The sequence below is a fragment of the Pipistrellus hanaki genome (genome assembly GCF_964339955.1).
Source record: "Pipistrellus hanaki genome assembly, chromosome: 10".
NCBI lineage: Eukaryota > Metazoa > Chordata > Mammalia > Chiroptera > Vespertilionidae > Pipistrellus > Pipistrellus hanaki.
The window spans coordinates 63,493,384-63,507,757 of NC_140512.1; the positions used below are offsets into that span (position 1 = coordinate 63,493,384).

At 41.2% G+C, this 14,374-nt stretch overlaps 1 protein-coding gene across 1 annotated transcript in view; it reads left to right on the forward strand.

Annotated features, from left to right (window-relative positions):
* The window catches only part of CTTNBP2 (cortactin binding protein 2), a 140,600-nt gene extending 130,103 nt beyond the window's left edge, over nucleotides 1–10,497 (forward strand). The window contains 5 exon segments of the mRNA XM_084896443.1: nucleotides 719–782; nucleotides 1,554–1,629; nucleotides 4,034–4,147; nucleotides 9,482–9,694; nucleotides 9,696–10,497. Of these exon segments, the coding sequence (XP_084752569.1) occupies nucleotides 719–782; nucleotides 1,554–1,629; nucleotides 4,034–4,147; nucleotides 9,482–9,694; nucleotides 9,696–9,728 (500 nt within the window). The 3' untranslated portion in view covers nucleotides 9,729–10,497.
* Nucleotides 10,498–14,374: the final 3,877 nt, after the last annotated feature.

A 14,374-nucleotide genomic window follows, 5' to 3' on the forward strand; every position in this document is an offset into this window, starting at 1 on the left:
AGATGAGGATTATTACCTCCATTTACAGATAACAAGGAGGTTCAGAAACCCTTGGCTGCCTGCTGAAAATCCCCTCTCCTGGAGAGAGTTCTGTATCCATGCTTTTGTTTCTTGCCAGTGCAGTGCTGTTTTCTGACAGTCTGATCCTGCGGCACATGTAATAATCCACAGGCACCCAGATAAGTAAACAGCCATCCAGACTTCTTTTTTAAACAAACTTTTTTTATTGATTTCAGAGAGGAAGAGAGAGAAGAGAAACATCAATGATGAGAGGGAATCGTTGATTGGCTGCCTCCTGCACACCCCCTACTGGGGATCAAGCCTGCAACCTGGGGGGACAGAGGGGACATCTGTAATATGCTCCATAATAAAGATTTTTTTTTAAACTAATTTTACACAGTGAAATTCATGGGCCTTGAATTTTTTTAACCACACATCATGATTAAATGGATGAACCAAAGATTGACATATCTTTGTTTATTGTATTTTTTTATAACAAATTTGTTTCCCAATAATTGCACTTGATATAGGGTTGATTTGGGGTAGGGTTTTTTACATAATTGCTTGAAAACTTCTCAGGAGATAGATTCAGTTAAAAAAAAAAAAGGAATAAAAAGTATAGAAGTACAGACCATGGTCTGTTTCTTCCAAATACAGAGCTCAAGATGCACAGGGACAAGGATTCACGCCATTGAAATAATTACATTTTACCTTGCAGATATCAAAAACACGGCTAGATCACAGCTGAATTGTAACAGGAGTGCTTCTCTGTCAAAACAGAAGTAAGTTCCCCTTCCAGATTAACCCAGAGCAAACAATACACACTCTCATTTTAGTTGTGGAACTATTATACTATTAATATAATTTTAAAGCAATTTGTTAAAAAGATTAGAAATAGTATTAGCTTCATTTTTATCAAACTTTGACATAAAGATATGGTAAAAATCTTGTATTTTACCATAAACTAAGAGTGGAATCATAAAAAAAAGACATGTTTGGTCTTAAAAAACAATGTATCTCCCAAATTTTAAGCGGATTTTAGATGACTGGTTTTTTTTTTTTTTACAACTGTCCGTTGTCCCACCTTCCTCAGCTGATTGTTACCCCAAAGAGCAAACACTGAGTTTTATCCCAAAAAGCAAACCATTTATGAATTAATAGTGTTTTATTCCCCCTAGAATTTATTTCTGTTTCTGAATAAAATGCATATGCTTGCTGTTCCTTCATTTACCCATTTTAGATAGTAACTGTGGTTGCTGTCATTGAAGATACAAATTTGGGAGGTACATTGTTTTTTAAGACCAGACATGTCTTTTTTTTATGATCCCACTCTTAGTTTATGTTATCAGGATATTGTATATGTTTGTGGGTTGGAAATAATTTTCATTTGGAATTTTAGGCTGATTGCTCCATTTTCCTCCAATTTCCACTTGATATCTAATTTTTTCATCGCTCCAATCCTCAGAAACCTGATGGATTTTTAAAAATCTTTATTATTGAAAGTATTAGATATGTCCCCCAAGGTCAAATCTTCCCCTGTCACTTTATATTAGGAGCCCCTATCCCTTTCCCTCTGTCAACCACCATGCTGCTGTTCTTGTTCAGGAGTCTCAGTTTTACATCCCACCTGTGAGTGAAATCATATGGTTCTTAGCTTTTTCTAACTTACTTCACTTAGCATAATGTTCTCAAGGTCCATCCATGTTGTTGCAAATGGTGCTATTTCATCCTTTCTTATGCTGAGTAGTGATGTATATGGACCACATCCTCTTTATCCAGTCCTCTAGCTTGGGACACTTTGGTTGTCTCCATATCTTGGCCACTGTGAATAATGCTGCAATGAACATAGGGGTGCATATATCTTTGCAAATACATGATTTCAAGTTTTTCGGGTATATACCTAGGAAAGGATTGCTGGGTCATGTGGTAGCTCAATTAATTTTTTGAGGAATCACCATGCTGCTTTCCATAGTGGCTGCACTAGTCTACATTCCCACCAGCAGTGAATGAGGGTTCCCTTTTCTCCACAACCTCTCCAACACTTGCTATTGCTTGTCTTGTTGATAATGGCCACTCTAACAGGTGTGAGGTGGTATCTTATTGTAGGTTTTTTTTTTTTTTTATTTCAGAGAGGAAAGGAGAAGGGAGGGAGAGATAGAAACATCAGTGATGAGCGAGAATTATTGATCAGCTGCTTCCTGCATGCCCCCTACTGGGGATCAAACCCTCAACCTGGGCATGTGCCCTGAATGGGAATCAAAACGTGGCCTCCTGGTTAATAGATTGATGCTCAACCACCAGCCGGGCTGTTTAGTTGTAGTTTTGATTTGCATTTCCCTAATTGCCAGTGAGGTTAAACATCTCTTCCTATGTCTATTGGCTGTTTGTGTGTCTCCTCGGAGAGGTGTATTTTCAAGTCCTCTGCCTACTTTTGATTGTGTTGTTTGTTTGGTATTGAGTTTTATGAGTTCTTTTTATATTTTAGAGATTAAACCTTTGTCAGAACCACTATTTACATACATCATCTCCCACTGATTTTTTTAATGCTAGATTTACAGAAGCATAACATTTGCTTTCAGATGTTAAATGTTTACAGTGATAATATTACTTATTTCCTTATTGCTCTTAGAAAATTGTTGATTATTGTGGCTTACAAATTTTGAGTAAAGAATGATTTGGTTAATCACATACTAGAAATGTTGGGCAGTTTGCAAATAGCTACTCGTTGTAGCCCAATAAACAGTGTGCCCTGTTGTTATCAGAGCAATGCGTGGATTGCCGTTCTCTGTTGCTAGCGGGAATAGAGCCCTTATCATCTCAAGAAAAAGAACTTTGGTTCTCACACAGGAGGACAAGTGTTCTTTATTTGTATAAGAGTTACGTCTTTTCCAAAGTCCCATTTCCTTAATCTAGTCCTGGAAAAGGTGCAGCTGGGGATTCAGTAGAGCTAGAAGCAAAGCCAGCGTCCAGAGTTTCCGCTCCGTGGCGGAGCTGGGTCCATGGCTGCAGCCCATTAGTCCATTGTAGGTGAGTGCAGGAGCGTGAGAGTCCCACAAGCCAGGAGTCAAGCGCAAGCAAGGAAAAGCTTACAAACCAAGAGCAAGAGGGCAAACTCCTTTGTTTAGAAGATTAAATATCTTAAATCCTCTCAGCCTATGACCTGTTCCCAGGTGTGACTAACAAGCAAGTATTTCCCTAAGTCACCCAGACTTTCCCGGGCACCTGTGAAGCTGCAGCTTCCTGGCAAAGCTGCTCAAGCGTCATTCCTATAAAACTGGCCTTCCCTTGTTCCTTCTGTTCACTTATTACCAGTTAATTACAATGTTATAAAGGCCCAACTGTTATATTTCATGAGTTGTAATCTCTAGGTCAAAAGTAGAATTGACTCTCTTATTTAACCTTGCTGAAAACGAACTGAAATATTTATGCCCTGGAAAAATAAGGTAAGGATGAAAATATGTCAGGGACCCAGAATCGGAAAGAAGGCATTAATGGCACAAAGTGCAGCCTGTTTCTGCACGCTGATCCCCGCAGCGGACTGGACCCAAGTTCCTTGATAAATGCCTTCAGTTTGAGAGGGAGCATCACCTGTGCAGCTTCCACCGGAAGACTCAGAATGTTCTATTTCGTGAGTTGTAATCTCTAGGCCGAAGTAGAATTGACTCTCCTATTTAACTTTGCTGACAATGACCTGAAATACCTATGCCCTGGCAAAATAAGGTCACGATTAAAATGTTGCAGTTTTTATATCCTTTCGGTTTTTTGCCAAGTGGTTTTATTTTTCTTGAGGGCTCACTGGGTCATTTTTGTACTTAAGTAGACGCTCTTCCCTAAGGGAATGTTTCTCATTGCTGTGAACTCACATGAAGGCTTCAGGTCTGCCATGTGACCAGCACGGGACTTGAGGGTCCATCCTGTAGTGCTCCTGTCCGGAGCTGAAAGGAAAGAAAGATAACACTTCTGCTTTTCCAGTGACTTTAGACTGTGCCTTGTGTGTTACAGGATCACTGTGAAAACACGGCTTGGTTTATAGTATGTTTTCCAGATTGCAGAGTGCAGGGATGCTGTAAGGAGATTGGATAGTCCAGGAAACAACTCTACATTTTCACCACCTGTGAATAATCTGAGAATGCCAGTGTCACAAAAGGTAAGTGTTCATGTGCCCCCAAAATCAGACAAACATGGAGAGCTTTGGAACTGACTTCCCAAACCTTCTTCCGATGCAAGTCACAAAGTTATTTTTAAACCACAGCTATGAAGTGAGAAATAGGATAGTGGTCAATATGTTAATTCGTTAAGCAAAGTTGTTAAAGCTTACTGTTTAGATAGTAACGTGAAGGAATGACCAGAGAAGCATTACTTTTAATCCTCACCTGAGAACATGCTTTTTTGTTTGGTTGTTTTTTTTTTATTAATCCTCAGCCGAGGATATTTTTCCATTCATTTTTTTTAGGGAGAGTGGAAGAGAGGGAAAGACAGAGAGAACATTGAAGTGAGAGAAGCAGATCAATTGGTTGCCTCCTGCACAAGCCCTGACCTGGGCCTGGGCAGAACCTGCAACCCACACACCCTTGTCCTTGTAGGGTTGTTTCCTGGACTATCAAGTCTCCTGAAAGCATCCCTGGAATCTGCAATCTGCTCTTGATCTGAATCAAACCTGGGACCTTTTGGTCCACAGGCTGACACTGTGTCCACTGAGCCAAACCAACTAGGGCACATGCTCTTTTTATTATTGATTTCAGAGAGAGAGAAATGGGAAGAGAGACATTTTAACATCGATGTGAGTGAAAGATTGATCAGTTGCCTACCACACTTGCCCAGACTGGGGATCAGACCAGCAACCCGGGTCTATGCCCTGACTGGAAATCGAACTCCTGACCTTTCGGTGTATGGGAGGACATGCCACCCAACTGAGCCACACTGGCAAGGGCCGCAGTACTTTTTGTTAACTTCTGTTTGATACCTAAAATCATATTCCAAAATGGGGGGAGTCTTTTGAGAAGGTCTTCATTTGTTTTCATTTGGGTTGCTTCATTTTAAAATGTATTGTTTTTCTTTTCATTTGAGAACTTTCATGATTTCTTAACATTTTAGAATTTTGAAGTTAATTATTACAGCAAAGGACTGAGTGATTAATATAAAGATATTTTATATGTTTAAAAAAAAATCTTATTTTTAGCTTAGTTTCTTAACTTGCCCGAACTTGCATTATATTTCATTGAAGAGACTTTCCTTTAAAAACAAGTCAGAATGTGACATAGAAGAGCCAGGATTCCAAAAGACTTCATCATCAAACTCTCTAAATAACTTACACAATCGGTTAATAAATTCCAAGAGGCAGGCCAGCATGGTACTCCTGGGTGAACAGAAACAATATAACTACTGCTTAGCCAGGAGCTGTTTTGTGAGGGCTGCGCAGGTCTTGCAGAGGCATTTAGTACTGTGTGGCTCACACCCTGTTCTCATCCACCCCCGGTGGCTTCCAGAGGCCTGTCGGGGGAGAGCAGAGCGCGGGAGTATAGAGTGAGGGCTGTGAGACTGTCCCATTAGGAATCCTTCTCTGATCGCCTGGCAGCCTGGGCCCCTGTTCTCCCTGCTTCACTAGGTTTCGTCCTGACCAGTTATATGTGCAGCTCTGTGCACTGTGTGCGCTGTGGGAAGCGGTGGGCGCCAGGAGGTATTGGTAAGGCCGAGTCCCACACAAAAATGCATAACACAATGACCTGTAAAGACAAACACGTCCTTTCTGGCTCACCTCATCATCTGTCTGCCTTTTTCTTTGTCTTCAGTTGGGAACAGTTTGGAAGCACTGCCAAAGCTTGATTTGGAGAGCACGTAGGGAGGGTGACCTGAGGAGGTGGCCAGAGGCACTGCTGAGAATTCCGGCTGGAAATGTGTTGTTCAGGAGCTGTCCCGAGCTCTGGCTGAGAGCACATTTCCGGGTGGTCCAGGCCCCCTCTTTAGGATTCCTTGTGCAATAGCCAGTGGAAGGAGCCAGGCAGGTCTAGGAAGAGGAGCAAGGAGTTGCTGTTTCTCCACAGGCCACGTCACTTTCCATATAAGCATGTCGACTGGTAGTGACCGGCGGCCTTTGTTTACGTGTCTAATGCAGACTCAGTTTTGTGCCTCTGCCTCTGTCACATGACCCTGTTCAGATGCTGTAAGGTACTCTCCATAAAAAATGGTACTGCCAGTGGGATAAGTTCTGGGCAGCACAGGACAGCTTTGTTTTAAAAGGGGTATGTTTTGAAGAGTATCCTTTTAATATTCTCTGGAGAGTATATATATAAGAACCATGTGGTTGTTTAAATGTGACTTAATGTGGGCATTAGGGCAGTGACCCACAGACCACATTTGGAGGGACTTCCCCCATGGCTGGAACATGTGCTTCTCAGAACCTGCCAGCAGAGGGCAGAGTAGCACCCGGCACTCTCTGACAGCCTGGCAGGCTCACTCCCTTTGAATCCTCAGCTGGCATTTCTTGGTCAGAGGCCCAGTTTCTTCTGTGATCATGAAGCAATTCCCTTCAGAAGAGCTCTCTGGCTTGTTTGCCATCGTTTCAGTGTATAATGGTGGCCACACAGTAGAAAGACATGAATGAGTGAATCACCCCCCTACTGCTCATCTGATATAATTCATTACTGCTCCAACAGAGAGCTCTGTGGGCTGCGTTAGTTGTGTGACATGTTGGCTACCCTTCTAAATTTTTCTTACATACAGAGATTTAAATCATCAATAGAACGAGCATATGTTAACAATTACTTTCTTCTCCTGAAAATGCAAATAAATCCCCCTAAAGCAAAAGTTCTTACAGTGGCTTCCTAAGGAAAGCCACTTGCTATGCGTTTAAAAACCCCCAGTGCCCACCGGGTTCCCTAAGGTTCTGATATAATTGGTCTGAGGTACGACCTGGACCTGGTTTTATTCAAGCTCCCTGGTGACTCTTACATGCGGCTGGGGCTTGGTTAGATCCATGGCTCTAAAGCACATGTGTCAAACACAAGGCCCGCGGGCCAAATCCAGCCTGCCAGGCCTTGCAATGTGGCCTGCACCGCGCTGTCATCACTGCACTCCGCTGTCAGTTTATGACATTGTCAGTTTATGACTGTTCAGTAAACCATTCGGCCCGCGATTTAGGCTGGATTTTAGATTTTGGCCCCTTCTCTGATTGAGTTCGACACCCCTACTCTAAAGCAAAGCTTTAATCTGTTATCCTTATTTCCCACCCCATTCCTTTCCTCCCAAGCGCACCTTTAGACAGGTCGCTATACCTTCATGACTTACTTCTACCTGTAATTTACTCTCCCCACACCTACACTTCTCCATGTCTGCTTACCCTTCTTCCCAGGGAACTCGTTCCCTTCACCTGGCACAGCCCTATATTACATGTCCTCGAAGCATCATCGCCAATGCCCTTTGTCCTACAGCATTTTCCTTTACTTCCTGCCCCCAACTTTCCTCTCTAGACAGCAGCGATTATAGCATCCTTGTGCCTCCAGCAGATGCTCAGTATTGAATGAATGAATGAATGATTTAACAGTATTTCACTAAGGCTCTTTATGGACAGTGCCTTTCTAGTGAGCATTGACAGAAACTTTATACGTTTCACACAGAACTCGGGTTTTAGTGCAGGAAGCATTAAACACCCTTAACTTCCCTAGTCCTGGGCTCTGGCTCTTCTTAGCTCTGGGGAAAATACCTTGAGACCCGTGCTCTGCTGCCGGAGTGTAGGAGCACGGCTCTGGGTTCTGGTCTTACACGCTCAGCTTGAACGGACTCATTGGCCTCCCTAAGCCAGGGGTTCTCTGCGCTCTCATCACACCTCCTCCTGTTTAGTCCTCACACCTCCAAGGACTGACGCAGACCCGCATTCCTGTGCCCGGCTTCACCCAAACCGCATTTCCAGTTGTGAGTGCTTCTTGGTACCTCATTTCACGGGGTCATTTCCTGCCTCAGACCATAAAGGTGCATGCCCACTCTTACCCCCCTCCCGTTCCACCCCCACCTCATGATGCAGATGAAGAGGAAACAAGGACACACTGTGTGCCTGCCCTCTCCCTGGGCCCTGGCACTACCTCTGGACTTCCAGAGGGAGGTCAAAGATTGTAGCAAAATTATCTATAGTTACACCCACGTCTCTTTTTTACGGGCTCTGTATACCAACCAACAGCTATCTAGCCATATTATAAACATGCCCTGTCTTCTGAAGGCTCTTGTGTGCTGAATTTGCTGGTGTTTTAGACCAACTTACAAATTGGGATGAGCCTTACGAGGCCCACAACTAAGTCACATTTTACAGATTTCAGAAGACACGCAGGAGAACCCAACTCCCAGCTCAGGCCCAACTGTTCCTTTCCATTAAGTATTTTACCTGGTAAATCTTTTAAAGATGGCCTTGCTGTTTGGTTGTGTTATTGCTTTTACACTTAAAACCAGGAAAGTAATCAGTGTCAGCTGCTTCAGGGGCCGTTGGGACGGCTCACCTAGCAGCTCCCTGCGCGCTGGCTGGTTGGCAGACTGCACACACCGCAGGGCAGACACCCTGGGGGAACTTTAGGCACCCGAGGCCTTGTCCCAGCGCCATCCCTCTGTGGCCGTGGACAGGCAGTCGTACCTTTCCAGCTCTCCGTTCCCTCCTGGGCAAACAGCGGTGTGGACCATGGCCCATACCCATGAGGGTTCTGCAACAGACACTGGAAGGTCTGGAGGCACCGAGTCGTGGGGTTGCTGCCAGAGCGGAAATCACGATGTCCCCTCCGTTAGGGCAAGGCCATTTCTCTCTGTGATCGCTGCCTGAGTGCCCAGCACCGAGTCCAGTGCTCATCTGACAGTGAAATGCTCAAAAACATGTGCTGATTAGTGAGTAGCAGGCAGGCTTCAGTTCACAGATCTGAAAGCAGAGAAGTTAGGCGACACCCTCAGAAGACAGAGGTGATTGGTAGGGCCGCATATCCATAGTGGGTCCCAGTTGATGGTTTCTCTGAAGCTCCTGCTGGTGGGGAGATCCCAGACTCCAGCACTTGACCCGCTGACTCCTGTATCTCTGTGACGGCACAAAGGACCTAATGGAAATCTGTAGGAAGTTAATCCTTCAGCTTCTGCCCATTGTCTTTCCTTTTTTTCTTTTTTAATATATTTTTATTGATTTTTTACAGAGAGGAAGGGAGAGAGATAGAGAGCTAGAAACATTGATGAGAGAGAAACACCGACCAGCTGCCTCTTGCACATCCCCTCACGGGGATGTGCCCGCAACCAAGGTACATGCCCCTGACCTGGGACCTTTCAGTCCGCAGACCGATGCTCTACCACTGAGCCAAACCGGTTTCGGCTGTCTTTCCTTTTTTTCATGAGAACTTTATGAAGGGAGAAGCTCCTTCCTGGGCCCTCAGAGAGAGAGGGGAGAGAAAGCGTTCCGATTGGTAAGAAAAGTTGGTGACAGTGTCAAATGTGACAAATTTCTCTTGTTTCTTTTCTCTGACAGGAGGTCAGTCCTCTCAGCAGCCATCAAACCATCGAATGCAGCAACAGTAAATCAGAGACTGAGTTGGGTGTTTTAAGAGTTAAATCTTTCCTTCCTGTTCCTAGAAGTAACGTTACACAGTGTTTCCAGAACACCAAAAGAAGCAGCAGCAGCAGTAATACAAGGCAAATAGAAATACACAACAACTCAAAAAACAAGATTCGGAACTTACACACAAAATGAACACACAGAAAAACCTAACAAATAGGCCTGCCAACAATATTCTCACTCTTCTGTAAATTTCAAACAGAAACTAAGGACAACAAGATGTAAATACCTTTAAATGAATAAAATATTTTCACTATTATATTAAGTATAAGTGCAGGACCACTATTCAATTTTTTGTAAAGAATGTATTTATAACCAATATTTTGTTGCTTTTTTTTTTTTCATTTCTGTAAGATTGAACTTCAATATCAAGAAGCAATGCCAACTTTCCAAGTAGTTTTATAATAGAATTATTGTAATAGTTTTAACCAACATGTTCAGGGAGTATTAAAACAAAACTGTGTGTACTGTATACCTGTATATGTACATATAAATATGTATATATAAATATGTATATATAAATATGTATATATTTAAGAAAGTCAAGGAATCATATTGCATCCTAAAAGTCACAAAATGTGTACAGTGTTGGCTTCGATAAAGTACCATTTTAAATGGAGATCATAATTTTATGTTCACTTGATAAGGAATAACTTAGAATGAGGCAATAACTATCATTTCTAAGCAATTACTTTCCATTAAAAGCCATATTACTAAGTATTTTGCCTGTTAATTCTAGTTTTATGTTTTAAATCTTTTAATAGTTACATTGCTAATTGGTTTATCTTGTATATTTATGCTTATGGGTTTGCATTATGACTGTAAAATACAAAATTATATAATGCAATAAAATGTTATTATTTCTTATAAAAGTTTTGTACCTAAGTGGATATGAAAAAGATTACATAAGTGCTTCAATAAATTAATCCAAGAGTTAACTCCCTTTTCAATTTAATTCTAGTAGCATAACTGATACTTTTTAGAACTATTCTAAAATTAATGAAATTACTCTTATACAAATCAACGTTAAGATGCTTTGACATCAATTAAAATATTCAATTAGAGCCTGTCCAGCATGGCTCAATAGTTGAACATTGACTATAAGCCAGGAGGTTATGGTTCTATTCTGGTCAGGGCACATGCCTGGGTTTTGTGCTCAACCCCCAGTGTGGAACATGCAAGAGGCAGCTGATCAATGAGTCTCTCTGACTATTGATGTTTCTCTCTCTCTCCCTCTTCTTTCCTCTCTAAAATAAAAACATTTTTAAAATTTTTCAAAAATACTGAATTAGTGAAATAGTTTTGCTTTAGTTTCTATCTATAGCTCATAATAATTTGTCCCTACAATAGATATTTGTGTTCAACTTAGGGACATTCATGAAATGTGTTCTACATGTTGGTATTTCACTAGCTGTTCACAGGAAGGCCCACCCATATTAGTTGGTTTAAATAAAAATAAACATTTAAATAGAGCTCTAGAAATAAGGTGCTCACTGAACAAACCACCTTCCTTTTTCTTTCTTAGGTACCCTCCAAAAAGTATGATTTAATACTAAGATTCATTTACTTGTCAATAAGAGTACTGAAAGCCTTTTCTTGGTCAGATTTACCCTGAAGTACACATATGTGCATTGATTCTATATTAAACTCTAAAGGAATGTCTGCAAGCATCTTTAAAAAGTCAAAATGTGTAGTCAAGATTGTGCCATACATAAGGGGCGAAGTGGAAGGAAGTCTATCAGGGAAGAACTCAATTCTAACAATGTCAGCATTTTGCCTGGGTTTTACCTCTGCAAGGAGAATCCTGGAGTGTACAGCTCGAACCGCATGTATAGGGAAGTGTGCAGTGAGATGGGGTGGAGGTGTGGGGAGGGGGTGTGCGGAGTGGCTAGAGCAAGGGACAAGGTGGATGGATAGAAGAGGCTGGAAGGAAATAGGCTTAATGATTAGGCACTGTGTTTTATATTAGCATCTTTTCTGCAGATAAAGTTCCTATTAAAAAATTATGCCTAAAAATCCATACCATTTTTAACACCAACAGTAAACTCTCAGAAAGAGAAACTAAAGAAAACCCCTATTTACCATTGTAATAAAAAAAAAAAAAAATAAGATACTAGGAATAAAGATAATGAGGTAAAAAAAAAAAAAAGGAAGATAAGAAAGTGGAAGAATATAACATGTTCATGGATTGGTAGCATCAACATTAAAATGTTAAAATGTTCATGTTGCCCAAAGCAATCTACAGATTCAATGCAATCCCTATTAAAATATCAATGGCATATTTCACAGACCTAGAACAAACACTCAAAATGTATGGAACCAAAAAAGACCCTGAATAGCTGCAGCAATCTTGAGAAAGAACAAAGTTGGAGGAATCATAATACCAGATATCAAGTTATACTACAAAGCCACTGTGCTCAAAAGAGCCTGGTATTGGTGCAAGAACAGGAATACAGACCAATAGAATAGAAATTGATCCAAGCCACTTCGCTCAATGAATGTTTGACAAAGAAGGCAAGAGAATACATTGGAGCAGAGACAGTCTCTTCAAAAAATGGTGTTGGGAAAATTGGACAGGTACATGCAAGAAAATGAACTAGACCCATGGTCAACAAACTGCAGCTCGCGAGCCACATGCAGTTCTTTGGCCCCTTGAGTGGCTCTTCCACAAAATACCACGGCCTGGGCGAGTCTATTTTGAAGAAGTGGCGTTAGGAGAAGTTTAAGTTTTAAAAATTTGGCTCTCAAAAGAAATTTCAATAATTGTACTGTTGATATTTGGCTCTGTTGACTAATGAGTTTGCCAACTACTGAACTAGACCACCAACTTACACCATACACAAGAATAAACTCAAAATGGATAAAGGACTTAAATGTAATATGTGAAACCATAAAAGTCCTAGAAGAAGTCATAGGCACCAAAATCTCAGACATCTCTCGTAGCAATATGTTTACAGATACATCTAGGACAGTAGTCAGCAAACTCATTAGTCAACAGAGTGGCAAACGCGGCTTGCGAGCCACATGTGGCTCATGAGCCGCAATTTGTCGGCCACTGTCCTAGGACAATGGAAACTAAGGAGAAAATAAGCAAATGGGACTACATGAAAATAAAAAGCTGCACAGCAAAAGAAGCCATCAACAAAATAACAGGAGAGCCCACTACATGGAAGGACATATTTGCCAATGATACATCTGATAAGGGGTTAATCTCCAAAATATGTTGGGAACTCATACAACTTAACAAAAGGAAGATAATCCAATTTTAAAATGCTCAAAGGACCTAAATAGGCACTTCTCTAAAGTGGACACAGATGGCCAGGAGACATGAAGAAATGCTCAAAGTCACTAATCATCTGAGAGATGCAAATCAAAACAACGAGAATTTATCTCACACCTGTCAGAATGGCTGTCATCAACAAGCAACAATTGTTGACAAAGTTGTGGAGAAAGGGACACCCCAATACAGTGCTGGTGGGAATACAGACTGTGGAAAACAATTTCCTCAAAAAATTAAAAATGGTACTTCCATTTGACCCAATGATCCCACTTCAAGGAATATATCCTAAGAAACCTGAAATGCTCATTAGAAAGAATATAAGCACCCCTATGTTCATAACAGTGCAATTTATAATAGCTAAGATTTGGAAACAGCTTAAGTGCCCATCAGCAGATGAGCGGATAAAAACCATATGGTAAATTTACACAATGGAATACTACACAGCAATAAAAAAAAAGAAAGAACTCTTACCATTTGCAAAAGCTTGGGTGGACCTGGAGAGTATTACTGTATGCTGAGTGAAATAAGCTAATCAGAGAAAGATAAGTATCAGATTATCTCACTCAGGTGGAAATAATGAACCAAATAAACTGATAATCAAAAATAGACCCAGAGACCTAGAGACCTAGAAGCATGAACAGATTGTTGAACTCACAGGGAAGGGAGAGGAGGGTGGGTGGGAAGAGATCAACCAATGAACTTATATGCATATCTGCATAACCTGTGGACATAGACCATGGGTGGTGAGGGCCTGGGGGGTGGAAGGCAGTGGGGAGGGGGTTGGAAGTGGTTAATGAAGGAAAAAGGAGGACTTATGTAATACTTTCAACAATAAATACTTTTTAAATAATAAAAAAAGTTAAGTTCCTATTAGTGTACTAAGAACCAGAGAAGAGAAAACAAAACTAAATGGAACATATTCTTCAGAAGGCCTGCAGTAGCTGATCCACGCAGCTGTGATTTGTCAGTAAAATTTACTATACGCACTTTTCATAATGGGATGGCAGACTGCAAGATGTCTAAAGAACACATTTATATCAAGAGCTTTCAAAAGATCAGTGGGACCTACTAATGGGTCATTGTATGAATTTGGTCACAATGAGCAGGTTCTTTAAAAAAGAGTCAGAGTAGCCGAAACCGGTTTGGCTCAGTGGATAGAGCGTCAGCCTGAGAACTGAAAGGTCCCAGGTTTGATTCCGGTCAAGGGCATGTACCTTGGTTGCGGGCACATCCCAGTAGGGGTTGTGTAAGAGGCAGCTGATCGATGTCTCTCATTGATGTTTCTAACTATCCCTCTCTCTTTCTCTCTGTAAAAAATCAATAATATATATATATATATATATATATATATATATATATATATATGTGTGTGTGTGTGTGTGTGTGTGTGTGTGTGTGTTTTTTAAAGAGTCAAAGTACAACACAATGTCATTGTCAATAAAAATTAGGAACTTTGTGAAGTTTTGTTTCCATCATCTAAATGTATGCATGCATGTAATGGTTACGATGTCATGGCCAAAGTCTTT